The sequence below is a fragment of the Prinia subflava genome, chromosome 2 (genome assembly GCF_021018805.1).
Source record: "Prinia subflava isolate CZ2003 ecotype Zambia chromosome 2, Cam_Psub_1.2, whole genome shotgun sequence".
NCBI lineage: Eukaryota > Metazoa > Chordata > Aves > Passeriformes > Cisticolidae > Prinia > Prinia subflava.
In genome coordinates this window covers 5783789-5811461 of record NC_086248.1, presented here as the reverse complement: position 1 = coordinate 5811461, position 27673 = coordinate 5783789, and the positions used below count along the sequence as shown (strand labels likewise).

The 27673-nt window shown below is 46.4% G+C and overlaps 4 protein-coding genes across 5 annotated transcripts; 2 read left to right on the top strand and 2 right to left on the bottom strand.

The window, feature by feature from the left end:
* The first annotated feature begins 87 nt into the window (after positions 1 to 87).
* On the top strand, positions 88 to 3780 carry LOC134564755 (taste receptor type 2 member 9-like). Its single transcript, XM_063423892.1, has one exon. The coding sequence runs from the start codon at positions 872 to 874 to the stop codon at positions 1832 to 1834; it is 963 nt and encodes a 320-aa protein (XP_063279962.1). The 5' UTR covers positions 88 to 871; the 3' UTR covers positions 1835 to 3780.
* Positions 3781 to 3985: 205 nt separating this feature from the next.
* Positions 3986 to 12467, bottom strand: ANKRD66 (ankyrin repeat domain 66). 2 transcript variants are annotated; one of them, XM_063423868.1, is made up of 5 exons: positions 11975 to 12467; positions 10442 to 10602; positions 8898 to 9126; positions 8195 to 8266; positions 3986 to 4512 (listed from the first exon to the last, which is right to left on the bottom strand). In XM_063423868.1, exons 1-5 carry the CDS (start codon positions 12412 to 12414, stop codon positions 4332 to 4334), a joined length of 1083 nt encoding a protein of 360 aa, XP_063279938.1. In that variant the 5' UTR covers positions 12415 to 12467; the 3' UTR covers positions 3986 to 4331. The 2 variants fall into 2 exon arrangements, with proteins under 2 accessions (XP_063279938.1, XP_063279947.1); XM_063423877.1 differs by lacking the exon at positions 8195 to 8266 and having other exon boundaries at positions 4058 to 4512.
* A 3139-nt stretch (positions 12468 to 15606) lies between these two features.
* On the bottom strand, positions 15607 to 18520 carry IMP3 (IMP U3 small nucleolar ribonucleoprotein 3). Its single transcript, XM_063423959.1, has one exon. The coding sequence runs from the start codon at positions 18461 to 18463 to the stop codon at positions 17906 to 17908; it is 558 nt and encodes a 185-aa protein (XP_063280029.1). The 5' UTR covers positions 18464 to 18520; the 3' UTR covers positions 15607 to 17905.
* A 35-nt stretch (positions 18521 to 18555) lies between these two features.
* PLA2G7 (phospholipase A2 group VII) lies at positions 18556 to 27442 on the top strand. Its single transcript, XM_063423857.1, has 11 exons — positions 18556 to 19099; positions 19270 to 19397; positions 21432 to 21582; positions 22151 to 22244; positions 22889 to 22957; positions 23426 to 23573; positions 24986 to 25099; positions 25372 to 25463; positions 25861 to 26034; positions 26717 to 26865; positions 27206 to 27442. The coding sequence occupies exons 1-11, from the start codon at positions 18706 to 18708 to the stop codon at positions 27307 to 27309; spliced, it is 1617 nt and encodes a 538-aa protein (XP_063279927.1). The 5' UTR covers positions 18556 to 18705; the 3' UTR covers positions 27310 to 27442.
* Positions 27443 to 27673: the final 231 nt, after the last annotated feature.

Genomic DNA, 27673 nt, shown 5'->3' with positions numbered 1-27673 from the left:
CAGTCTCTGTGCAGTGTGACTCAGACCTCAATACAGCTGTGTGTCCATCCAGATGCATAAATGGCAGGGTCTGGTGCCACCTGAGTTACACAAGGGCATCTGAAAATGTGCCTGTGGGGTGTTAGATACAATCTTGTCCTTGAGATGCTGGAGGGGATTGATAGGAAGCAGAAATACACAAGTATTTCATATCCATATCCTCCTGATTTGAAAAGGCAGCACTGGAGATCCTGAGGTTTTTTAAGGCACCAAATTCCTCAAGCAAATCTGACCGCAAACCCCAGCCACAGTATGTTCCTCGTGGAGTAACATTTTCATTTCAGGCATCTGTACAAGCCCAGTCCTAGCACAGACACTTCATCATCAGACCTGTTGTAAAAGAAAAATTTTCCTTTCTCCTCCAAACATCACAAATTAGCACAACAAATAATAGTTTGGAGTGGGTATTTCCAAAACAAACTTGATCATCATCAGTGACCACAATGAGCATCCAGTTTCTGAAGCCTGACCCTGATCAAACAGGGCTCACTCACAAAAGCACAACACTCTCCACTGCACAAAAACATCTCCGCTCTTTGTGTCACCCAACACAGCCCCCCTGAACCAACATTCAAATACTCAAGAGTGACACTGGTCCCGGGTAAGAGGATACCCAGCACATTTACATACCTGCACCTGCCCTGCTCCCCACAGCACCAGCACCAAAATCCCCCCAGCAGCAGCAGCAGCAGCAGCCGCAGCAGCAGCAGCAGCTCTATCAAGCTCCTCTTGCCAGCCCTGACACTGCACCAACAGCAGCAGCCACAGACCTGCCTCAGCCACTGCTGCCACAGCCCCTTGGCCAGCACAGCTCTGCTCCCCAGCTCCCACCATGGAAGCTTGTCAGCCTCCACAGCAATACAATGTCACTTCCTATGGGGCCACAACTGCGGCCATCATCACCCTGGAGGCGTTTGCTGGCATGTGGATAAATGCTTTCATCGTTTGTGTGCTTTGCATTGGCTGGATGAAAAAGAAAACCTTGAACTCAAATGAGAAGATCTTGCTGCTGCTGGGATGCTCCAGGTTTTTTTCCTTGTGTGTCTCATGGGCATATAAATTTCTTTTGATTATTTTTCCCAAATACCTTTACGTTCACCCCATACTTCAACTATCTGTATTTTTTCAAGCCTTTTTTAATCATTGCAACTTGTGGGTTTCTGCCTCTCTTTGTGTTTTCTATTGCATAAAAATTGCCAATTTCAGGAATAGTTTCTTCATCTACCTGAAAGTCAAAATTGACAGGATGGTGCTCTGGCTCTTGTTGGGCTCAGGGATTTTAGCTTTTACTATTGGCATCATTGCCTATGACATCGCTGATAAACCGCACTGCAACAACCGCAATTCCACCGAGCAAGGAAATTTTGGGAAAGCAAATATTAAAATGGATGAACATTTTTTCCCTTCTTTTTTTCTCACTGGCTTTGTATATGCTGCTTCATTCATGGTAGTCATCTTTTCTGCTGTTTTCCTTCTCTTTTCTCTCTGGAGACACAAACGCAAGATGCAGACAAACTCCATGAAGGACCTCAGCATGGAAGCCCACATCAGAGCAATGAAATCTGTTCTCTCCTTCTTAGTGATGTACAGCATCAACTTTGTATTTTTGGTGTTAAAAATGGTTTATGCCACAAAGAAGGGAAGTTATATGACATTTCTCATTCTGGTATTTCAGTACACTTTTCCTGGTCTTCACTCCCTTATTCTGATTTTCAGCAATCCCAAATTAGAAAAGGCACTGCTAAAGATTCTTCCCTTAGAAAGAAGTGTGAAGCGCATGGTTTGCATGAGTTAGGAACTGTAATAAAATCTGGAGCCCGTGCAAAATGATAATATTTCATTCTAGAAAACAAATAGTTTAAACTCTAATGCACGCTCCAAGTACTGTAGGTGATGCAAATGTTCTTATCATTGAGATTAAGATTATATCATTCAAATACTATGAACTAAAATAATGTGATTTATTATAATTTCATTTAGGTAACTGTTTGAGTTTAATTGATGTCAGTAACAAATTTATTTGGACTTGGTACATGGGCGGGCTTTAAAGGGACAACAATACTGCACACCTGCCACAAATGCTCTCGTGTTTTCTGATTGAAACAACTGAAATTACCTGCAGGATTTATCTCTGTTTTGGTTTACCTTTCTTTCTGCTGTGGCTCTGTGCTGTGTGATATATTATGGGCTGTACCACAGTCTGGCAGGGGCTGATAGCTCTGGGTGAACATGCTGACCCCTGTCACTCACCAGAGGTGGTCACTGATGCACAAACAGCGAGGCAGGAACGGCCCCGGGGAGCTCAGGGGTGCAGAGCCCCCTTGCCACGGCAGCCCTGCGTGTCCTCTGTGCCCCACTGCCTGCAAGGACAGGATTCCCTGCTCTGTGTGACTGCTCTCCTGGCCTGCTTGGACCTGGTGTTGAGATTGCCTTTGCCCAGTGCACTCCGGCTCAGTGAAACACCCAGGTTTTGTTCTGGATCGGGAGAAGAGCATGAGAAGGGCGTGGAGGAGACAACTCACTCTGAACTGACTGCACCTCCATTTTCCTTCCCCCTCTGCTGCTGTGGGGGAGGAGGTGGAGGAGCTGGGGATGAAGAAGTGAAGTTGAGCCTGGGATGAAAGGGTGGTGGTGGCAGCAGGTTCTAGTTTGTATTTGTGTCTCATGGTCCAGTTATACTTTTAGTAGGTAAATAAATTGATTTTCTGCACATCAATCTGCTTTGTCTGTGACAGTAACTGGTGAGTGATTTCACTGTCTTTATCTCGATCCATCATCTTTTCCATCCTATTTTTCACTCCCTGTTTATGGGTGACAGTGAAGGAGCAGCTGGGTAGGGGGCTGGCTGTTCCCTACGGTCCACACTCCACAGCAGGTGAAACGTAAAAGAGTTCCAGCATGAACACAACAGAACCTGAGCTGCTCACTTCTATCATCAGCTCAGGTCCAGAGGCAGATCTGAAGCATCTCTTCTGGACACAATTCCCCAGGGAAAGGCCTTGAAAGGACAGGAATGACCACACCTCCCTTCTTCCCCTCCTCCTCCTCATGCACTTTATCCTTTAACATGACAGTCCCAACCACTTTCACAAAAAAGGGGCCTGGAAGCTCCATCTTATTCCCTACATCCAGTGCAACATCATCCCTCACAACCTCACATGCCACAAGCCTCAGCAGGCCAAACCACACCTTGCATGTGTTCCCACACAAAACACCACAGCCCCAGCAAGCCACACTGGGGTACCTCCGTCCATCCGCATGAAACCCATGGGAATGTGACACCCAGCACAGAATCCCTGTCCTGGGCCCCAGCCCCACTCTGCTGGCCCTGAAGGGGACAGAGTGTCCATCAGCACAGCCACCCTGCACAGCCCATGGGGACACATGCAGGATGTGCCCAGCCTGGAGAAGCTGACACAGGAGAGATGTCAGAAGTCAATGGCAATGGCTGCCCAGTGCTGGCATGGTATGGAAAACTGCTCTGCGTCACTTTCCAAGTTTTTTGACTGAGATATGAAAGTGTTAAAAATGCTTTTGGCATGGAAAGTGTTGATGAGCAGAAGCAGAGCTCAGGACCAGTTGCACAACATTCCTATTTACAGAGATATAAAAATGGCTGGGGGCAATGCTAAAAAAAAAGGCAGTGCTCCAATACCCTTGGGCAGTCACAGCTGTCTGAAAGCAGCAAGGAGGGAGCACATTTTCTCTTTTCCTGGGCCAGGAATGGAAGATTCAGGCTGTTGAATGGAAGATTCATGGGTCCAGCGAAAGCTCAATATTAACATCTCAACTTCATCCAGAAGACGTAACTACCTCCCACTTTCAAGAAAAGAGACACGCATCACCAGAGGCTGCCAGTCCATGTAGAACCTCCTGGTTGTCTCAGTGACAGAAGCAAAGAAGCAAAGGCCACAGACATCAGCAGAGCAACTAGAACTACAATCTAAGATGCTTTTGTGAATCAGGTAGGATCAAGATTATTTTTTTTCCCTGACAATATGGGTAACTGCTGCCATTGCAGTAACTTTAAACATTGCAGAGATTTAGAGTATTGGTATAGTTAAACATATTCTTCAGTTGTTTTTAGTTTTGAGATCAGATACATAGAAACACACAGAGAGGTTGAAGCACTTCCAGCTCTTGATAGTTTACAGTATATCTCTAAGGATGCACTCTTGTAGCCATCTGCTTCTTCTATTCACCCAAGTATCACCCTGCAGATCCACCTGAGGTCTGCCAGTGCCTTTGGTCTGCATTGCAAGCACTTGAAGGCACCAAACAGGCAGAGCACACTACTGCTTCCCCTTTTTCTTCCCATTTTTCTTTCTAATAGAGGCCGTGCACTTCTCCCAAAAACATGGTGGATTTTTCTTAAGTTCTTCTTTCTTGAGTTCCCAGTCTTCATCTCTCTGGTCTAAGGGGATTTTTCTCAGTGCAGCTTTCCTGCGGTAGTTCCTGCTCTCCACCTCTGCTCTGGGAGAGAAACCGAGAGTGAGCACAGCACACACACATCTCCATTCACAGGGGCCCATCTGCAGGGTCAGAGGTTTTGTCTTGGTCTGCTCAAACCCTGCTGCCACCAACACTTGAGAAAACACCACGGTGTGCCCAGCATGGTGCAGCCCCAACCTTCCCTCACAGGGACCCCCTGGGCCCCAGCACTGCCCGGATCCACACATGGACATTCCAAGTGTAAATCTTGCCCAGGAGAAGGCAAACACTTTGCTCCTCCTGCAGGGCTCTGATTTTGTAGGCACTCAGGATTCAGCAATCTCTGTCAGAAACACCATCCAATATCAGGAAAAATCTTTTTTTTTCTGTAATAGAGCATTTCTATCACATCAGTGCAATGCTCTTCTAGCTGAGAGCACAGAGCAAAGCCAGCAGCTCCACACTGATGGATCTCATCACATGGGCATTCTGTGTCATAGAATCACAGAATGGTTTGGGTTGGAAGGGACCTTAGATATTATCTTATTCCATACCTCCCTACCATGAACAGGGACATCTTCTAGACTAGGTTGTTCAAAGCCCCACTCAGCTTGGCCTTGAACACTTCCAGGGATGGGGCAGCCACAGCTTCTCTGGGCAATCTGTGCCTCACCACCCTCACAGTCAAGAATTTATTCCTAATATAGCTAATCCTACCTACATAGGCCATTCCCCCTGGTCCATGCCCTTGTCCAAAGTCCCTCTCCAGCTCTGTTGTAGGCTCTCTTCAGGGACTGAAGGTGCTCTAAGGTGCTCCACAGAGCCTGTGTTTGAGAGTGGTGGTTGATGTCCCATGGCTGCTGGTGTTTAAGAGGCATTTGGAAAATGCCCTTAGTAAGATGCTTGAACTTCTGGTCAGTCCTGAAGTGGTCAGGCCATAGGACTAGCAGTAGGTCTCTTCCAACTGAACTACCCTATTGTCTTCTATTAAGTATCTGCTCCCAAGAGCAAGAAACCTCTTTCTATAGACTTTTAAATATAAACATTTATTTGTTTGTTTATTTGTTTGTTTATTTATTTATTTACACAAGTATATATATGCCCTGGTCTTAGACAGCAAGACCCTTTGGTACAGTTTCAACAGCTGGCACTTTGCAGAGAGGCTGGCAGCAGACACGGGCTGAGGGTCTCTGTGCCATTCTTGGCAGCTCTCATAGCATCCAGGGTAAAGCCCTTCTCACGCAAACCAAATCTGATGCAAAATATGCATTTGCTATTCAGAAGCAGCTGTTTTGTAAGCAGCTGTTTCCTAACTTTTGCATGTTCATGCAAACCTCAGTGAGTGGTACTGATACTCGGAATATTCCTAATATTTGCATGTTAATAATATTTCCATGTCGATACATGTAATATTTCCATGTGGATGCAGCCCTCAGCACAATTCAGTGGCCCAGCCCAGGTAGGCAGGTAGTTCATGCAGCTGGCAACACCTGGGGACTGACAAACATCTGCAAGGGTCATGGTGGTGCTAGAGAGGGCTGAATTTGGATTCAGGAAGGATTTGGATGCTCATAGGCCTGTATAGATAAGCACATCAGCCTTGCATTTGGTGCAGATCCTCAGACAGTTTTAAATATTGCCTTCTTCTCTCTTTTTGCATGACAGGAAAATATTTAAAACTGACAGGGATGCTGTGTAACAAAATGTTCTTCGTATTTATATCCCACACGCACCGCTGAGGAAGGGCAGAGCTGCTCTGTGCTGTGCAGCATTTTGTGCAAGCACACTCTTAATTCTCTGTCTGCAGCACACAGTACTGCCCTGTTCCCTTTGGCACTGCCTGACCCTGGACATCATCTCTGGGACCTTCTTCACATCAGAAGGAGCAGACAGCAATCCAAATTACACTACAAGTGACAACCATTCCTCCTAGTTTACTCCAAGTTTGCTGATGTGAGGCGGTGAAGCCAGTGTGTGAGGGTGAAAACATCCACTGTGGTCATAAATTATAGTGGTTGGGCTTAAAAGTATTCCTAAATCTCAGTGATAAACTCTCGGCTCCCCACAGGCTGGGTTGTGGCCATGAGGTGATTGTACAGGCTTTGTGTGTCTTATAAAATGTTCCAGACTGGGCATTTGAAGCATCTTCCTAGTCATTAGATCTCCCAGCCACGCTGAGCCATGCAACTGTGGGGTGAGTCAGGCCAGCACGTGGTTCTGAAAGACAAGTTTTCCACCTTAAATCAATCATTCACCTCAGAAAGCCCTTCATCAGCTGACCTGAATCACCATAGGCTATTGCTAAGGTGTCTCAGACCAGGATGTCAATCATTCTGTCAATCAACCTGTCAATCATTCTCCCAGAGGCCTCTGCCTGCCATGGGCATTGCCCTTCAGCATCATCCAGGCAATTCCTCTAGCCCTGCTGTCAGCTCACTCCCACGGCTCTGGAGCACATCCAAGGCACAGCAAATGCTACAGACCTGGCAGGAATTACTGGTGAGATTAGTGCAAAAAGGACAGCATTGAATAGGCAAGTAATTGCTATAAATTATTCAGCCAGGGGCAGAAGTCTGCAGACCTTTACCCTCTAGACAGTATTTACCTGTTCCGGTATAGAAACTAAGTCTGCCAAGAACTGAGAACAGTATAAAGAGAATCTCCACTGGAAGACAGTGCCCCATTCTCAAAGGTCTGGCAGACCTCAACTTCACTACCTAGACACTGGCTAGGTAGTAAAAAAATCCAATTTTCAAAGCTTCATTATCAGCTGCTGGTTGCCTAAATGCCTTTAACCTGAAGGTCTGAGGGTAAGAAGGGCTGATACATCTGTGTGGAAGGAAAGTGGGGAATAGTGAGGGATTACAGCATGTCAGCTCCAAAACCAGAAAGACTTTAGCTCTAAGATGGTCTGGATGCCCCATTTTGGCACTGTTCAGCTCCATCACATTGGATGGGGCTTTGAGCAACCTGGTCTAGTGGAAGGGATCCCTGTCCACGGCAAGGACTTGGAATGAAATGAGCTTTAAGGTCCCTTCCAACCATTCCATAATTCTGTATTGGGTGGGCAGGCAAAATGCAAAGCTTCCATACTCGCCAGAGCTTGGAAACCAGAACCTGGGGCTCCCATAAAAAGTTTTTTGGGTTCTGTACAGGGGGATTTTGCGCAGTTTGCTTGTCTTTTCCTAAGGAAGGACGCTGATGATGTGTGAAGATAAAAGGTGGGCATGGGGCATTTCAGCAGGAACTAATAAGCTGTAGAACAGGAAAGACAGGATTACTTACAGAAGGGTTTATGTGGATTAATGAAAAGTGGCATTTGTAAGACACTGGCCTCCTCAGACATTTGACCAGTCACTGTGCCTGATTTTGAACTTGGCAGCTTGTGTGCTGCACTGGCAAGCTGAAGATTTTGAGTTGAATAAATGTCTAAAAAAATATATGGATATACATGGTACCAAAGCAGTCTTAGAATGTGGAAGTGGTAAAAGAGGTGCCAGTGAAGGATGATGGGGGGACTGTAAAGTCACAGAAAAACCCAGGGAGAAAACACTTTAACACTTTTGGGAGCTCTCAGCACTCCAGGGACTGGCATATGCAAGTGTCACAGGCAGTGTATTTAAATTCCAAGTAGTGTTGGGACTATGGCACTGAACAAGCTGGTTGGCCTCTGGTGATCTGTCTCATTCCTTTAGAGTGATGCAGGATGGAACACAGCTCAAACCTCTGCAGTAAAGCATCCTGATCCAGGAAACACCTTTGTAAGGATGAAAATACCCATGAGCTGAGCCAATGGCTGAAAAACAGAAATAGTAAATGGGAACCATTAAAAAGCATATTTCTTATGGCATGTGCTGCCACAGTGCTCACTGTAAGCAATTAAGACAACGCAGATTTTCCCCAAATTTGGAAGTAATATGTGGCCATCCAATTAAGTGGTCTAATTTTCAATGATTATGTAAAAAATAGGGTGGCTTTTTTTCTTTACTATAAGAAAAGCCAAATGATATACCTATAAATATATAAACACACACACACACAACTGCTCTGGGCTGTTCCTAAACAACTCAACCCATGTATTTGCTGTTCACCACTGTAAGGGGTTAACACTTGTCAGCTGTTGCTTTCTTTTCTGTTGCTTAATAACGGCTCTGCAACATCCTTACAAAAACAACGATGTCATGAAGTGGTAGCGATTTTGAAAACAAACCAAGAGAAACCGCAGGAGGCAGGGGAATAAAAGAGCATCTTCTCACGGCTTCCCCGTGACAGGTCCGTGTTTGCTCATCCACTACAGCTTGTGTGTCAGGGCTTTAGCAGGCTTTGGGTGGGAAGATAAGTAACACACTGCGTTTGTTCTGGTCCTCTGCGGAGCAGCGAGGTTAATTTTCACTGCAGCCGCGGCGGGACCCGCCACCACCACTCACTTTTCTAAGAATTTGCAGCACTCCCGGTGTCCGTAGATCTCCGCGAGCCTGCGGGGAGTGTCTCCGAAGAGGTCGGCGGCATCCATGGCAGCGTGCAGAGAGTGAAGGGAGCGGAGCACCCGCAGCTGCCCCGCCTCGGCAGCGAAGTGAGCCGCGGTCCAGCCCACACGGCTGCGCAGGCAGTGCCGGGCGCCGTGATCCGCCAGCAGCCGCACCAGGTCCCACCGCCCTGGCAGCGCGCACAAAACCAGCAGAGAGGATGCTTTAGAGTTTATACCTTCAGGATGCAGGAGGCAGTCACACACAGCTGGTCATGATCCCTTCAGACACAGATTTCACCCACCTGACCAGCTGGTTTATCATATAAATGGTACTGAATAGGAAATGCTGATTATTTTCTCCCAAACTAGACTGTTTCCAGAAGAAATTTATGTCAAAACCAACAACCAAATCAAAAAGCTTTCTAATTTCTGAACAGCACATCTCAATTAGTCACTGAGCTATTGGCTCAATTAGCTATTTCATTGCTTTATTTTCATTTTTAGTTCAATTGCAAAATAAAATTTAAACATTGCAAACAGGAAAACCTGTGAACAGCTTTACTAAAACAAGGATTTTATGGATAGCAAGTAGAGAAATTACTTCTTTATAATTTACCTTCATATTTTTCTAATCAGTGGAATTGCTTAAAGAAGCAAAAAAGTTATTTCTGACTGAGCTACACTATTCCAAATCACATCTAGGCTCTGTCAGCATCTCACCATCATTTTTGTTCAGTAGCTCAGTCCCCTTTGCTGATGTTTAAGTGCCTAGTAGTCCATCAGGACAAAAGAAAAACACGGTCCTAAGTGTAAAACAGGAAATCACACACTTGATTTCTGAGCAAAGATAGATGCAATGACATGAGATTCCAGCAAACACTAGCACAGAGGAGTAGAGGTCCAGTTTCCCATTTTACCCTGTGTACAATTATATGTTATATATTGTTGCAACATCTCTTTTGGGGCTGCAAAGGGATATTTGACTTTACCAGACACTTCTGAAGGTGAAGGACCAAATGGGAGCTGCAAACAGCTCTGGTCCTGCTTGAATTGTTCATTCAAGCAGGTGGGATATAAAGGGGGAGCTATGTAAACTACAGTTATTAATTTGTTCTATTTGGTTTGATAAATACCTGGCGTAAATACAGTGGGTTTGACTTCCTGCTCTTTCCCATAGGTGTACATGAGAAATAAATTCATGGAGTCACCTCTTAGAAAAGTTATGGGGGGAAAAAGCAGACATTCCCTATCTACACATCATGTAATTTGCAAATTGTTGTGTGATGGAAAAAAAAAGCACTAAAAATCATTTCAACAGCAGTCCCATAAGCTATTTTGCAGGCAAGGTTCCCATTTAAATGGATTTAACATTTTTTTGCTCATTAAGGATGAAATTACCAGATACAAGCTAAGATTTTGCCAGCCTAGATACAATTACAGGTGATCAGCATCACCTTTCATGATGTCCATTCACAGAGGTAACAGAGCTGGGGATCACCTTACCTTTGGCAGCAGCCCAGTGCAGGGGGGTCCTGTCATGCCAGTCAACATCCTTCTGGTTTGGGTCGCAGTGCCCTGCCTTCAAAATCTTTTTCACCCGGTCATAGTCGCCCACAGCCACGGCTTCGTGGAGCTCTGTCATGCTGCACTCTTCAGGAAGGCACCTGGTAACAGAGGGATGGTCATTTAGTGAGTGTTCACTGGTGCATCAGCTCCTCTCAGCAGCTTTAACAGGTCAAGCAGCACCTGGATTAAAAACGAGACAGGCGCCGTGAGAAATAAAGATTTGTCCAAAAATAAGGAAAAAGGAATGACAGGGGGCAAAAAAATAAATGATAATTTATCTCCAAACCGGTGATCACAGACTGATGGTGATTTTTGGTCTGTAGACACAGAAATCTGCAGCAAAGTGCAGTCCTTTATCTAAAGGACTTGTAGCTAAAGCCACATTGAACATTTGCCACGGGTTTGTTGTACTCACTAACCATGGGAACTGGCTCCTCCCTTGCCAATGCTGCCCGTCTCTTATTGCTAGCATTTTATTGCTATGACAGAAATGTCTATGCAAGCATCCTCTGATGTTCTTTGGTGAAAATTATAAAAAGGGATAATAATAATTAAGCTTATTTAAAAAAAAGGGCAAGGAGGAATGGTCTTAAACTAAGATTCACAGACTGTTTCCCACCTGGGTGGTTTCACTGTGTAGATAAGATTCAAAAGAAAGACCCATACTTGTCTTCTATGAAGTTTGACTCCTGCACATCTGGGAAAATCTGAATATATTAAAAAGAAAAGTAAATTTTGGAGCTCCTAGTGGGCCAAAGAAGTATCACGGGATTTGGTGTCTCTGTTACTGTAATCACCTGCGTACTGCTTCCTCCTCCTCATTGTCTCTCACTCACCTTGAAGAACCTGTTCCTTTAGATTAAAAAGAGATCTTCTGACTTGTTCTCCAACACCTTTCAACAGCATCAAATTTATCCTGAAAATATCTAACCTTAATGCATCCAGCCCATCACTGAAATGCAGGCTGCACAAAAGTACAGGACCTTTTCACACAACTTTCTTATTCTTTTCCAGCTTCAGCTCAAACCCACACACATCCAGAGGGAAGGGAAGCTGCTGATCCCAGGGCAGGAGCTCAGCAGCTCTCCAAGGGGACAATCCATAGGAGCAACTTCATAAGCAATTTAAGCTGAGCCAAATTCTGCTTCCCCTCCTCCCCTGCTGCCTCCCTTTGCTAGCCTTGAAGCTCATAGGGGCAGTTCACAGCTCTTAATCTCTCACAAAATTAATCTTTTATTATTAGTGCTGTTTTTCAGGTGAATTCCCTGAATTCAGCATTACTGAGGGGGCAAACGCCAGGGCTATGCAAAGCGGAGTGAGTTCAGATGTGCCCCACAAGTATGGACCTGTGCTAAATCCACCTTCAGCCACCCCAGATGTTGTACCCAGAAGTGAGATCTGCTTCCCTAGACTGTGATTATCCCCTTCTCGTAAGGACAGAGGAAAAGATTTGTATTTTTACAGTGCAACCTTGAGCCCAAGCGCCGTCCCCGGCTGCTCGCCCGGCCACAGGCATTGCAGCTCCTCCACGGGATGTTGCAACTCATCCGGGGGAATTTTCCCCTGGGGTTGCTGCTGCTCGACCCAGCCCCAGCCGAATTCGCACTCCAGGAGCGCACACATGAGCCTGTCCCTGCCGTACCGGGGCACGGCCCGGCACCTCGGCAGCCACGGCCTCCGCCGGGACGCGCAGGCTTTGTTGGGAATGGCTCCGTGCCAGGAACTTGTTTTCCAGGCCCGGGGAGGATTTCTCCCAGAAAGATTGTCTCAGCTGAAAAGTAAGGCAAAGTTTGGTCCCTCCCCTTCGGGGAGAGCCCGGCAGTGGCTGTGCCTGCGACAGAGGCGGCCTCCTGTGGGAGCAGGCGCTGCTCGCCCGGCGCCGGAGGGCCGCGGGCGGCCGGAGGGGACATCGGGCTGCTCGGGACAGCGGCACAGGAGCAGGGGGCAGCCGGGACACCGCACAGCAGGTACGAGAAACTCTGCAAAGGGGAAAAAACGGGTCTGGGGAGAGCACGGGGAGGAGCCGTGGTGACGTGAGGGGGATTTTAAGAAGCTGAGTAATTTCTGCGCAGCACCTCACGCAGCTTCACTGCTCCCACAGCCCTCGAGGGATCGCCTCCCTCCTTCCCTCCAGCCCCTCATCCACCCCACACCCCCGTGCGTCCCTGCAGAAGGGTGGCATTCACTCCGGATAAGCTGAGAGGGGTGACAGGGTGTCGTGTCCCTTCGCCTGTCCGTGTGTGGACAGCATTCAGGGAAATGTAACCCACCTCCCGTCTGGTGTGGGCATGGGAAGTAGCAGTCCCAGGCTGCAGCAGGGAAAACTCCAACCAGATTGAAATGGAAAATGTAATTCACAGCAAGGGCGATTAAACTCTGCTTCAGGTGCCCAGCACTGAGACATGCAGACCTGGGGCAGCAGCCCCATGTGTGCCCTGCTCTGAGCAGGTGTTTGGACTAGGTGACTTCTAGTGATCCTTCCCACCTGAATTCTCCTGGAAGGCTGAGAGGAACAAAGAGTAGGAGGTTTGAGTGCTGTGCCAGCACGGCACTCACCTCCTCCAAACCCAGCATCCCGATGGGTGCACGGGACCCTGAGCCCCAGCTGCTGCTGGAGCTGGTGGGGACACAAGGTGATTTTAGGACGTGGCTCCCCTGGTGTGTTTGAAGCCCAAGCTCAGGTACAAGGGACAAGTCGAGGACTGCCATGTCAGCCAACCGGACCCGCCGGGACAGCCTGCCTGTACTTTACCCTGTGACACAGCAATCCCAGCCTCTGCAGGAGCAGCAAGTGATCGCTCCTCTGGTAGGGATCGGGGGTGGTGCTGCTGCCTGGGCTTGCACTCACCAACCCCACTGCTGTGTTCACAGCAGCTCAGAGACTGTGTGACTTACTGCTGGGGACACGAGGGATCAAACTGTGGTGACACTGCTGGGGACACGTGGGATCCCCTAACAGCAGCTCCAGGAGGAATGGGACATGCTCAGAATCTCCATCTGTCATTAATGGGTGGCCTCCCCCTTCTCTGCATGCTGGGAGTGAAAGACTTTCTCTCTTCAAAATCAGCTGATATGAAGGAGGAAGAGACTGTTGTGCTTGCAGAGAAGTGAGAGGGGATGGTTCCCAGTAGGCAGGTTTCCCACTACAAAGTCCTGCAGTGGCTGAAATCAGAAAATCTTCCACTGAATCAGAAAAGATGCTTCACTGCCTAAAATAGTGTATTTAAAAGCAGAGATAAGAGCTGAGGCTCTCAGGTGAACATTGACATAATTCTTAATGTAATAATCCCCCAGACCCAGTGAATATTGAAATGTTTTGGCTTCTGGAGTAGGGACTAAGGTGATACCATGCCCTGGTGATGAGAAATGGCTCTTTGGTTCAATCTCCAGGGTCAGATCTGTCAGGGGATGTATTTAAAACATTATTCAGAGCTCAAAAAGGGGACAGTGACACTTGATCTGCTATGAGGTTTCTTACTGGGGACTGCTGCAGAGATGAGCATGGGGAAGTGCCCTTCAGCAAGGCTAGAAGGTCTTGACCTAGCCCAGGATGTGGGACCACCACCCAAAAACTTGGGAATTGCTCAATTCCACTGTTGCTTCTCAGCCTCCATTTTCCATCTTGAGAAGGGGGATGTACCATCCTTCCTCAGCCCCTAGACTCACAGTGATGTGCTGTCACTGATTGACTGAGGTCAGCACTGAGCCACACCAAAATGTCGGATGGAAGCAGCCTTTAAAGCATGCAGCATGTTTGTTTACTGGGAAAAAATGGAGCTAAGAACAGTGAAAAACCACACATTTGCATTTCAGTGACAGCCTCAGCCTTTCACACACTGCAGCACAAAAGGCGTCAGTGTGAAGGACTCTTTCCTTCAGCTCCCCCGCATTCCTCAGCCTCAGCTTCTCTGCTTTGGCAGCCTTCAAATAAAGGGAAAGCCAAGGTCAAAAGGAAAAAAGAAAAAAACCCCACCAAAACCAACCAACCAAAAAACCAACCAAAAAAACCCCCCCAAAAATAAAAAAACCCAAAAAATAAAAACAAACCCCCCAAACCCCCGCAGAACCCCCCCAAAAAACCCAAAACAAACAAACAAACAAAAAAAACCCCAAAAACCACACCATCCCTCAAACCTAAAACCATAGGTCCTGGTAAAACCTCCTTTCCTGCTGCCCACTATCCAAATGAGAGCTTTTGCCTGGAAACTGCTCGTTGTTTGCCAATGGCTTTTGCACTTCTCAGACCTCCCTGCAGCCTTGTTCTCCCTTTCTGGAGCAGCTGGTACCCCTGCACCTCCCAGCTCCTGGGACAGGCACATATGGAGGTGGCAGTGACCAAGTTTTGTCAGGCATGGAGAGCGTTTGCCCCATCACCAGCACCACCATTCCCTGTCCTGCAGCAGCAACTCAACTTGTCCCACAAGACTCACGGAGATGCTGGGGTGCCTGAGGAACATCAAGCCCACTTCAGAAGTTACAGGGAAGAAGCACAGTGACACCCAGGACCCCATCCTGTTACCCTCACATGCATAAGTTCTCCTGCTGCAAGTCCCCAGAGCACTGGAGGGGAGAGTTTGAAGGACCTGGCCCAAAAAAGGACAGTGTTGGATCGTATCCTCATGCCAGTTCACAGTGGCCCATGGAAGCTGTGCCAATTTATACTGACAGTGGGTCAGCCTTGGAATTTAACAAAAGCCTCCATGTTTATCCAAGTGTTGGGAAAGGCTGTCGGAGCTGCTTCCTGTGCCTTTTCAATCCCCAGCTTCAGAACTGCCGTGGGAACCACCCAGCAGCAGCCACAGCATGTCAGCTCTGGAAAACAAACCCAAACACAGGAACTAAAGGCAAAACCACCATGGAACATGAGGAAGCTATAATTTCCCTGGTTGTAATCACCAGCAGGAATGTGGCTGTGCTGCTGGAACTTCCATTTTATCTGTTTATCCCACTGGAAGCAGACCCAGCTCTGGTCAGGGGTGTGCGAGGACTCCAGCTGCTAAAAACTGAAGACCAGGAAACTCATCTCAGGTCTCAGCTACTGTACAACCAGCACAGCTAAGAAATTCCAGACTTAAAACACACATATAAACACACAGCCTGACTTCTCAGAGAACATAAGAATTTGATTTCCAGTACCACAGGAGGAGAGCAGGGGTGATGGATGCTGTTATCCCACATATTTCTTGGGAAATCAATTCCCACTGCCTTACAGCCCACAGGGTCATTTCTGCTGCAGATGCTGAAGTGCACAGATAAAGGATAAAAAGTTGGTTTAATACAAAAGGAATGAGCTAATGATGTAAACTGCAGAGGCTGAGAGGCTGGAGGTGTGCTATTTCCTTTTCTGCAACTCTTTCAAGGGCTGGACACACAGGGCAGAGCGGGAGTTCAGCATCTCATTAGTAAAATGCCTTGCACAGTCACTGTGCTGTTAATTAGATTTCCCCAAAAGAGTAAGGCACAGCAAAAGCACTAGTTTTACCTGCACCTGAATAAAGCACCTTCTAAATTTCCCAAGAAATAATGGCATTTTTCTAGAGGAAAAGGAAGCTGAGAAGGTGTTTAAAAGTCAGGCTTCAGGTGTGAAACTTTTCACAAATTTTCAATCTCTTACCATAAGCAAGGTGCACACTCTTAAGAAAAAGGTTAAGATGTTGTTGAGGTTATGATTACTGAAATAAATTCAAGTACAAACAACAGTAGTAGGCAAAGGGTTTATCCACCCATTTAGTGTCCTTTTCTAAATATCTATTACTGCTTTAATAATTGTTCTGCTTAATACAGCTGGCTTATTAGATTGGGAAGAATGTAAACATTCTGTTTGCCTTATAAAAACTTGACATAATGTTTGGTGACAGATTGTGGTCATGCAATACCTACAAAACATACCTCACCTAAACACTTTTTCTGTTCAAAAAAAGCCACACTAAGGCATCTAAATCCAGAAATTTGACAGTGGCTGCACTCCAACTCTTTGGATTTGGGATGGACAGTCACAGCTCTGCTCCTAACCTACTGCCAAATCCTTTCATAGCCTGGGGTAAGGGAAAGAGGGCATTCTTAGCATAAACGTGTTAGAACTCAGTAATAGCCTTCTAGCTATTCAAATAAAACCAGACTTACATAAGTTACATAAAAACTTAAATTAAAAAAAAAAAGTTCTGAAAGGTGGCAAACAGGGCTTACTGGAACATTTAAAAATCGGAAAAAACTCAGAGAAACTATATCATAAAGCAGTCCACACATTTCTTCACCAGCTAAAAAACCCCAACAGTTTTATTTTTGTTTTTCTGCTTTTTTTATCAAAAGGGAACAAAGTTCCCAACTGGCTAATGCACTAAAATGCAAAAGTTCCCCCAAATCTGCAGTTATGGTTAGATCAGCTTTTGCTCCAGCATGTCCCCAGTTAGATCCTGTTCCATAAATGATGCCTACTGGTCACCTGGAACCCCACACAGCAAAGACACTGAACTCAAAGCATCAAACTTCCCTTTACAACATGACAATAAAGTTTTTTGTCGGTTTTTGTTTTAATTATGTTTTTAGCTAAAACTTTAACAGTTCCAGAAACGCAGTATTTGGCCTTCTGTTTTACTGCTGAACCCCAGAAATCCCTGCATTCTCTCCTTGATATCAAGGGAAAACCCTTCTAGAAGTAACTGATTCCTGTGCATTCAACAGCTGAAGGAAGAACCAGGACAAACTCTTGGAAAAAGAGCAGAGAAGCTGCTAAACTCAGTCTTAAAACAAGCACTCGGCTTGGCTTAAAACCCCTTCCAGCAGCTGCTATTAAGCTGCCAAGCACTTAAGCCCGACCAAAATCCTCTCCTGTGACTGGGCAGAGACTTTTCCAAACACTTCTGCTTTATGGGATGTAAGGATGATGGAGATGCACTTTTAAGGATGATGGAGCTGGGCTGTGTCCTGGGGTGACTTTGAGATGGTGGTATCCCCATCTGTCTGTTTAGCCCAGAAATAAGTTCTGCACCTTCAAAACTAGATCTGAGAGCAAAGCAGGGAAGATAGAAAATTTGGCCTAAACCAGGACAGCATGCCAGGGATGACGATGGAGGCACATTGGGGATGATGACGGAGCTGAGCTGCTGGGCTGATGTGAAGCTGGGAATGCCAGGAATGACAGTGGAGCTGGGAACGCTGGAGACAACAATGGAGCTGGGCCACTGGACGTATCCTCGAAGCAGTGGATGTGTAAAGGACATTCCTCTGCATGGATGAATGGAACCAGTAGCTGCAAAAGGGAGCCAGGAGCAGGTCAGTTCGACACTGGAAGCACACAGTTTCCTTCTGGCTCCCTTTGCAGGTGTGTGACTATCCCGTGATGGCAGCGCCGTGGTTTTATCGGTGTCCTGTGAGGCTGGGCAGAAGGGCAGCCGGGCAGCCCTAGGCGGCCAGGTCGAAGTCGTCGCGCTCCTGGTTGTAGTCGAGCACCTTCTGCCGCAGGCGCGACGCGTCCACCCAGGTGATGAAGTCCTCGACGGCGCGGGGCACCAGGAGCGCGGGGTCCGTCACCACCTCGGGCCCCACGCGGACGTGGCCCTGCTCCACGAAGGTGACGGCGTGGCGCAGGTTCTGCGCCATGCGCAGCTTCACCAGCAGGCACGGCAGGCGCCGGCGGCAGAAGGCGGCGGCCGAGAGGCTCTCGCAGACGGCCAGCGACTGCCGGCTGTTCACCAGCCCCAGCCCGTAGAGCTTCTCCAGCAGGGCGGCGGCGCAGCGAGCGCGGAAGGCGGCGCTGGCCGGGCTCAGGTCGCGGAGCCGCCGGGCCAGGGCGCGCACGGCGCGGGCCAGCGCCTTGTACTGCACGTAGTCCTCCCGCCGGCCCACCCGGTACCGCCGCAGCGCCCGCACCTCCGCTAGGTTCCCTCCCGACGCCTCCCAGTTCACCAGGTCCAGCCGCCGCAGCAGCTTCTGCTCGTGGTATTTCAGTTTCCGCACCATCTTCGCGGGACCGGGACCGCCACGCCGCCGCCTGAGAGGGACCTTTCCGGGGCGGAGCGGCCGCCGGCCCCGCGGCTTTTCCGGGGCGGAGCCACCGTGACACGGCAGCGGAGCCCCGCCTCGGGAGGGCTGTCCCGGCAGCCCGGCCCGGGGGAGCCGTGCCGAACGGCGGGGTACCGGGACAGGGATGGCCCCGCGGCTCCTTCCCCAAGGAGAGGGTGGCAGGTAGAGCCCAGAGCGGGATGCGGCTGCTCCCCCCCGTGCTCTGCGCATCGCCGGGGCCAGCCCGGCGCGGAGGGGTCACCCCAGGTACGGCCGCACCGCTCCGACAGCCGCTCCGGCACGGGCAGCCCGACCTTGTCTCGCCAGCGGCCGAAGCTGCGATTCGTCATTCCTCCTGCGAAAATGGCAGCGGTGTTGTGTTTCTCCGTGACATCCCGCTTCTCCTGATGCACAGGCCGGTTTTCCTTGAGGAGCAGCAGAATCCTCCCTCTGTGCGGTTCGTAGCACCGCAGATCTCCCGAGTGCCGCCGCGGCCTCGCCGGCCAAAGGTTTCATCCCACTCCTCTGTAAGTGCACGGTGCTGTCTGCTCCTTGGGAATCAGGATACAACAAGGAAAATCCCCAGTAGAGCAGGTCAGGTTGACAATTCGGGATTTCTTTTTTTCTCACGAACAGATTTCTGTGTTGACTCAATCTTGATTTACCTAATTCTGGATTTTCAGCGTGCTGGGTTCGTTTCAGTGTAAGTGATCTGGTTGGAAAGGCCATGATGGTCTCTTGATTTGTTTTGTGTTTTTCCCCAGTCTTGTCGGTGAAGGCAGCAATGGAAATGTGGAGCACCAGCAGCACTGAGAAGTTTTACAGGATCCCTGAAGGAAAGGGCCCACACTCGGTTGGATGTACAGACCTGATGACAGAAAATGCAGTTGAGGTAAAGCTCTCAACTCTTTCTCCTTTGGATTTAAGCCACAGTGTTAGTGAAACAACTGGCAGCAGTTTTACAGATAAATCAACCAGAAGGTCTTGCCTGTGTGCTCCGTGCTGACACTCACAGCTGAGCTTTCTCTCCTCTCCATCCTGGTGTGGGCTGTGTACTGGGCATTTACCAGATGGATGTAACCTGCAAGCCTTTCCCATGGCCAGTTCCTCCCTCTTTCTAAGGTTCTTGCCTTTCTGATTCTCCTACACAAGATACTGCAGAGAAACTGTGTATGTGGGTCCTCCTGGGACCCAGTGGTTCTTCCCACCCACCCCACTGCTCCCTCCTGCGCTGGGCTCCTGAGAAGACTCCACAATGTCTGTCAGTCTCTGTGACTGGCTGTTTTCATCACAGAGATCCCAACAGGATTTGGCAGGCTTGGGAGAGGAGCCTATAAAGTGTTTTCAGCTGAAGAGTAAAAGATGAGATGTCTTCCTGAGATTTTATCTCACTGAAGATGACCAGGATGTCAATTTTGTGAGAGTGAGAAGCCACAATAATAAGATGGGGCAGTAATCAGACAAGTAATGAGCTTGCTTGTGAGTTTCCCTTTCAAATCCTCTTGGCCTTTGAGAGAATACACCTGCATTTACACTCTGGTTTTACTCCTGAGCTGTAGTGGAACTTGTGATCAGTTTGCAATGGTTCATGTGTTTTCCTTTACTGAGCTTACTCTATATCAGCACAGAGGAGTGATAGCTTTCTCTTTGCAGTCAGCCTGTGTGGTTTTTTTACATAAGCATTATGAACAATTGCAGTTCTCTCAGGCACAAATAACGAACCTCTTCCCCTTTGTGGTAATCAGTCACTGGGGGAGGTTGACTGTGACTATTCTGAGATCAAGTTAATATTACCAATGTGGAGGAAAGTTCTTCCATAATGGTCAAAGGTTGATTTAAGTTTGATAAGTGAATAGAAATGAGCTTCATTAAACAAACTTTTGGTAAATGGATAAATTAGCATTCAAGAAATCAGGCTTCACTTCACAGCTCATGCTTATTTTGGTGGAATTGTAACTTGCTAAACCAAAAGTACAGCTGGAGTGAGACAGTGAATTTGAGCGGGGTGTTGCAAATTCCCTTGCAAACCAGGAAATAAGAATGCAAATTGCATAAAGTTCATCTGCTGGGAGGTCTGCTTTGCGGTGTGCATTGGTACATTGCTGCTGTCTGTGAATGAAGGAGACTGACAGGGGGGTATGGAAGGGCCCTATGAGTGTGGAGAGCTTGGGTGCTTTCCTGGGATACCTGGAGTGCAGACAGTAAGATTTGAACTGGTGGTAAGAAACAGAGGCAGATGAAACACAGGCTAACAAAGTTTATTTAGAAAGATGGACCACGAGAGACGTGTGAATATCTGATGAGGAGGAAGAGCAATGTGTTGTTCTCCCTTGCTGTGCAGCTGCCCAAGAGCTTTGCTGACAGCCTCCGCTCAGTTTAGGCAGGAACACCACAGCCACGTTAGAGTCTTATCTTCTCCAGGCTGAACAGCCCCAGCTCTCTCTGCCTGTCATGCTCAGAGAGGTGCTCCAACTCTCAGGTCATCTTCAGTCACCCCTTTAACAGTCAGCCCTATAAAACTTTCCAAAATGCATCATCAAACCATCCCCAGTGAAGAAGATGGAAGAAAAGATCCAGCAAGATGCTGGATCAAGCAAATAGGTAGTGAGTGTTTGTAATAATTAACTTGATTAAATGAACTATTTCTAATAAGCCCTAGGCTAACCTAGAGAAGGTGATGTGTATATCCACCTGTGATGATGTGTATGAACTTTAAATTCATTGTAGGCACAGAAAGATTGTGACATAGGATTGGCATCAAAGCCTGTATATGATAATAATTTTCTCATGAGATTCTCATAATTCTCTTGAGCTGCATTCTTGCAACTGAAACCTTTTCTATAAATATTTTAATCTTCCATTTTCTCTGCCATATGTAAATAAATACCAATATTCCCTTTTTTTTTTTAATTTTTCCTAATCCCAGGGAAGCTTTTTGCGTCTGTATTATCCAGCATATGATGCCACAGATATTGAAGAGGCACGATGGATTCCAGACAAAGAGTACTATCAGGGACTCTCTGACTTCCTTAATATGTACCGAGTTGTAGGAGAAAGGCTTTTCCATTACTACGTTGGTAAGACTCATTCTGGTTTTATTCCTTGCCTGTCACTGCCTCTGTGCTCTATGAGCAGTGTTACTGCTGCAGGGCTGAAGAAGAGTTCTTAGCAAAGAAGGGTGTTTTTGTGGGATGGATTTGTGTTGTGAGACTGCTGAATGTGACCCCAGCTCTCAGGCTGTCCCTGACTGCTGTGGGTAGGAGTGTCTGGGCACTTTGCTGTAGGTAAGCAGCACCTGTGTGTTGTGATTTAAATCCCACAAGGAAATGTGCAAGGTTAAAAAAGTCAGAGAGATCCTAAGGTCTGAATATCAGCAGGACCTGGATGCCTGACAATGAAGTTTTAAGAGATAGACCTTGTGCCAAGCTGTGGATGGGAGGAGAAGACAAATATCTTCTGCCAAGTAGAAAGTATTTTCAGAACCACATCCATATTTGCCTTATATTTTAAAGATGAGTCTTGGTACCTTATCTTTAGATGATTGCTCTGATATCAGTGGTCACTACATTCTTAGGATCTCTCCCACAGGAAGAAGAGCTTTCTCTCATTCCTGTAATAATGACATGCACTTCCATTTTTATGTAGGTTCAGTGACCTGTCCTGCAAAGTCAAATGCTGCTTTTAAGCCAGGAGAAAAATACCCACTTCTTGTTTTTTCCCATGGACTTGGAGCTTTTCGGTAATTTTGCAGTTCATTGACAAACTGGTTTTGTTGTCTATGGAGACTGCTTCTATGGAGACAGCAGTCTCCAAAATGGTTCTGAACAGATTTTCAGTAGGGGGGTGAGATCCTTGTGGAGCTGAAATGGATTTGAAGAACAGGCTGCTGTGTGTCATTATGCCTCCACTGAAACAACTGCAGGGTTGGTGTATGGTTGGTCACAGAACAATAGAACAGCCTGGGTGGGAAGGGGCCTTTAAAGATCATCTCTGCTGTAGGCAGGGACACCTTCCACTACATCAGGTTGCTCAGAGCTCTATTTGTGTTTTCCCTTTGTATGATGGAGGTGAAGATAGTTACCAGCCCATAAGGATGTTGTTAGATGAGCTGGTTGATTTTTGGACAGCTCTTTGAAGATGCAAAGTGCTGTGTGTGCTGCTTACTGAAAATCAGTGTTACTCTCCTTTCTGAATAGACAGTGAAACAGTACCAAGGTTTTCTGAACAGGCTTTGGTGCCTGGCATACAAAATGTTGCTCTCCTGGGTAGCAAATTCAAAGAGAAATATTGAGTGAGGACTAGTGCATACCTAGTGTGGTCAACATTTAAAGAGCAATGGAACTGAAAGAACGGTATCTCACCAGAGTGTGTTTTTTATTGCAGGACAATCTATTCTGCTATTTGCATAGAGATGGCTTCTCAGGGCTTTATAGTGGCTGCTGTGGAGCACAGGTGAGTGTGCTACACATTTTGGAGTTCTGATGGAAAGCAACTTTCTCACTTTGAATAGAATGTTATTTATTCCAAAGAAGAACCTCTGGATTTTTTTAAAAAATAAAAACTAAACTTTCTTTCTTATCCCTGCCCACACAGTCCACAGCTCAACTCTTCTCCAAATAAAGGGAATTTTGATGCCCCAGAATGAAAAGTGTTGGGGTGGATATAGTTTGCCATTCTTCAGATACGTTATTTCTCTCTCTCTTATTGTTAGAATATAAAGTAGGTGAAGAATATAGAGGAGATGGAGTTTTGGTGGGGTTATTGCATTGTTTAGAAAGTTTGTGTACACTGGGTTGCATTTGCAGCAGGGCTGGTTAATAGCTGGATCTCTTCAGATGAGTGAAATCTAAAACTTGTGCTGACTTCATCTCAAACCAAACAGAATGCATACCCAGAAGTAACCTCCTCTTGATCTTACAGAGATGAATCGGCTTCAGCCACATATTATTGTAAAAGAAGGTCCGTTTCTGAGTCACAGGAAGAGTCTGTGCCTAACATGGAGAAGGAGTGGATCTACTACAGGAAACTGAAAACCGGCGAGGAGGAGCGCTGCTTGCGCCATAAGCAGGTGCCTGGACTGGCTCTGTGCTCTGGGAGGTGTGGCAGGAGTGCTGTGTTCAGGCTCAGCAGAGTCTCCCTTTGGCCAGGGGAGCAGTGTTCTGCCATGGCTTGGGGAGATGGAAAACTGGGTTGAGTCCTGTGTCCCTGAGGGTGGAACAGCCAACAATGCTTTCTTCAGAGCATAAACTGCCCCCTCAACGAGCTTTTTCTCGAAGTTGCACTATTGAGCTGAGTCATCTGTTTCTCTTCTGGTTCCACTCAGCTTTCTGTTTCTTCTCTGTCTCTTCACATTTTTACTGCCAGCCCAGCCTACAAGGGACACAGAAATGACCTCAAGTGTTTCTGTGGCTGTAGGCTTGCATTAGCTTTCGTTTACAGTTCCACAGCACGATGAATCATGGCTGCTCTGCATGGGATGTTTGCTTTATAGTCTTTAGTACACTTGAAGGTGTTTTTTAGCAATGTAAACAGTGCAGACTTCCAATTTATTATAAGCAATATCCAAGCTGGATGTAATGTGGCCATACTGACAAGCACTTCCAAGCATACACTTGACCTTTAAAATATGGGAGTGTTTTTTCCAGCTAATGTTTTTTCAGCCAGGGAAGTGCTTCTCTTTATCTCCCTGGGCCACACAGACATTAGTACAAGAGTAATTTCCTGTATGAGTACAATGTCCTACTTGTGAGTGTTAATGTCTGAGCTTGGAAATAACCTCCAGAAGCCATTTTTTGCAAATTTCGTAAGTAGAGAAGTTGAGAAGATTGGGATTTATTTGAAATTCAGTGATGCACAGACATCTTGTTGGCTGCCTACACAGTGTGGTTCCCAAGATCACTACTGTTTCTTGGTTCTTCTTGAAGCTTTTCTTTTACTGACATACCAGTTAAAAACTGTTCTTATATGGCACAATGAAAACCTTTTTTTGCAACAGCTTCACTACAGTTTTCAAGGATGAGTATATATAAAAAAGGGATGGGCTTCACTGTTTTAGTTTGTTTTCTCCAGTGTAAGGACAGTTTCAAGGCTGTTGTGTGATGGGGCAAGTGACAGAATGACATTTGCTCATCCAAGTGAGCCTGAGAAGCATCAGTGAGTGATGCTTCCTTGGAGGTGTTTAACTTGAGCCTTTGCACATCCCAACAACCCCTTTCCTTAAGCAGTGACAAGACCAAGGAGTTGAAGGCCTTTGGTGCATGTTACAGGGATAAATTCCTCTGTATGCAGAGGTTCTACACAAGAGCTTCAGCTCTTTACCAAAAACTAGTCTTGTTGTTTGTCAGATGGCTCCATTCTGCAGTTCAGAATAGTTAGTACTGTATCAGACACTTAGAGGGCAAAAACAGTCAGAGTCCTGTGTCCAAGGGGCTCTCAAGCTTGGCAGTTCTGATGATTCCTTCCACTGATCTTTCTCTCCAGGTGCAGCAAAGAGCACAGGAGTGTATCAAAGCTCTCAATCTCATTCTTAAAATCAATTCAGGAGAGGAAGTAACAAATGTACTACATTCAGACTTTGACTGGAGCAGCCTAAAGGTGAGTGGAAGGTGCCACCTGCATTTTGTTAAACACCTAATAATGCTTCTGGTTTCCCCCTTCCATTTCTAAACTGGTTCATGTAAAGTATTCTGAAGATCACTCTGTAGATCTATGAAAATATTCTCAGGTCATCCAAAGCTGGATAGAGAGTAATGGAGCTGAAATGATGCCCTTCCTACTTCAGTAGGATCTAATGACTAAAAAAATTAATTCCCTTTAAAAAAGTAAGTTTGGGAAAGTCTCTTACAGCACCTGGATTTTTTTGACAGGATTCTGTTGATACTAGCAGAATAGCTGTGATGGGACACTCTTTTGGTGGTGCTACAGTTATTGAAAGTCTCAGCAAAGAAATGAGATTCAGGTAAGTATGCACAACAAGGCCACTTGGGAGGTCTGGAGCAGGGCACTTTACCTAGGATCTCCCAACTACTAATTAGCTCCTGAAGAAAAGTGGTGTTTGGCATGTCTTGCCTTCTCCAGCCATGCTTCTCCCAAGTGTGGAGATGTGGAATATAACTGCTGCATCTTACTGTATCATGATTCTGTGAGACCCTGCAGTCCAGCTGCACCTGGAGACCAACATATGGCCAGAATGGACTAATTCTCTTCCCCCAGAGCAGAGATAATTCTGGGAAAAAAAAAAAAAGATTAATTTACCTGTTCAGTATCAGAGACACTTTGTCTTTCCCATGTCTCTTGCAACTCAAAACATGCTCAGAACTTCTGCTTCTGTGCCAATATCCAGCTGTTTTTGGCAGGTGTGGCATTGCCCTCGATGTGTGGATGCTTCCTGTAGGTGACGACATTTACCAAAACAGCGTCCAGCAACCGCTGCTTTTTATCAACTCCGAAAAATTCCAGTGGGCTGAGAACATCTTAAAGATTAAGAAACTCATCTCTAATGACACAAACAAGAAAATGATCACTATCAAGTAAGTTTTAAAAAGTTGTTAGGCATTGGACCAGGCTGCTAAGGGAAGCTGGGGAGTCACCATCCCTGGAGGTGTTTAAAAGACATGTAGATGTAGCACTGAGAGACATGGTTTATAGGTGGAATGGCAGTGCTGGGTTCATGGTTGGATTTAATAATCTTAAAGGTCTTTTCCAGACTAAATAATGCTATGGCTGTCTCTCCTCATGGCCCAGGTTTGAAATTAGCCATACATCCCCTACAGTGGGGACAGAGACCTCTCAAAGCAGCCAGGAAGCCCAAGCTAAGACACTCCAAGGTGTTCCTGCCCTGGGCACAAGCTTTGTGCTGAACCTTGTGCATCACCTGCATTTGAACACCTGAAACAGCCTTGTGGGGGCAGTTCTGCAGCCAGAGGAGCAATGGCTCTATTCTGCACTGCTGAGCAGGGACACAACTTGATTTTGATGCTTTGCCAAGGCAACTCTTTATTGCTGTTGCAGTTACAGTGACTTACAGTGAGCATGTACACACCTTCCTCCCTTCTGTGGTTAGGGCAGAATTTCCTGCTAATCCTACATGCTTGTGAGATTAATCTGTTTTATCTTAAAAGACAGCACAAGATGTGACTGAAGTCTGTGCATCTTTTAATCAGGCAATTTAATGTACTCTTACAAGCCTGTTGATAATTTTTCTCTTTGCAGGGGGTCAGTACATCAGAGCTTTCCTGATTTCACCTTTGTGAGTGGAGGAATCATTGCGAGATTTTTCAAATTAAAAGGAGAAATTGATCCAAATGAAGCTATTGATATCAGCAATCATGCTTCATTAGCCTTCCTACAGAAACATCTGAGTAAGTACCTGTTTACAGCAAAGTATGAAGTTGACTAATATTTAATGCCTGTGAAGCTTTTTATATAACCATTCAGTGTAAAACAAGATCAAAATAAGTGTGTCAGTGGAAAAAATAAGTCAGACTTCTGGAAGTTTGTCAGTTACTTTTGTACTCTTAGTAACTCAGAGGAAAATCACATTCTGTTCTGGTACAAAAATCCTAGAGTATCATTTTTTCCTTCTTAATATACTTTTCCTTCCCTACTTGGCCAAGTTGATTTCATTATTCATTGTAGTTTTACAAAAAGCTGGTTACTTAACTCCATGGCCACTCGGATTTTCTTTCCCTCATCTTACAGGTCTTAAGAAGGATTTTGATCAGTGGGATTCTCTTGTGGATGGCATAGGACCCAATGTTATTCCTGGAACCAATATTGACACATCTCCAGCTGAACCTGAATAAGGAATACCAAGTACTGAAAATGCCAAGGACATCAGGACACTAATATTGGTCAGACATTGCTCAGACATGTGGTGGCAACTAACACCTACAAAGCTTTTGGGGTGTGGAACAAAAAAAAAAAAAAAAAAGACAAGGCATAATCATAAAAACAAATGTTCAAATGAATTAGTGTGGGATGCTCTGAAATAGTGCAACAGGGTAACTTTGGCTTTGTAGGCAGCTTGGGGAAATCACTTGGTAATAATTTAAATGCTCTTTCTAGTTTTGACTTGAGTCAAGTTTGCAGAGAGACAGATTGAGCTGCAAGAAGTTCACCTACAGGTTGGTTTACCAAGCTTTCACTGCAGGGTAAGGGAAAAGAAAC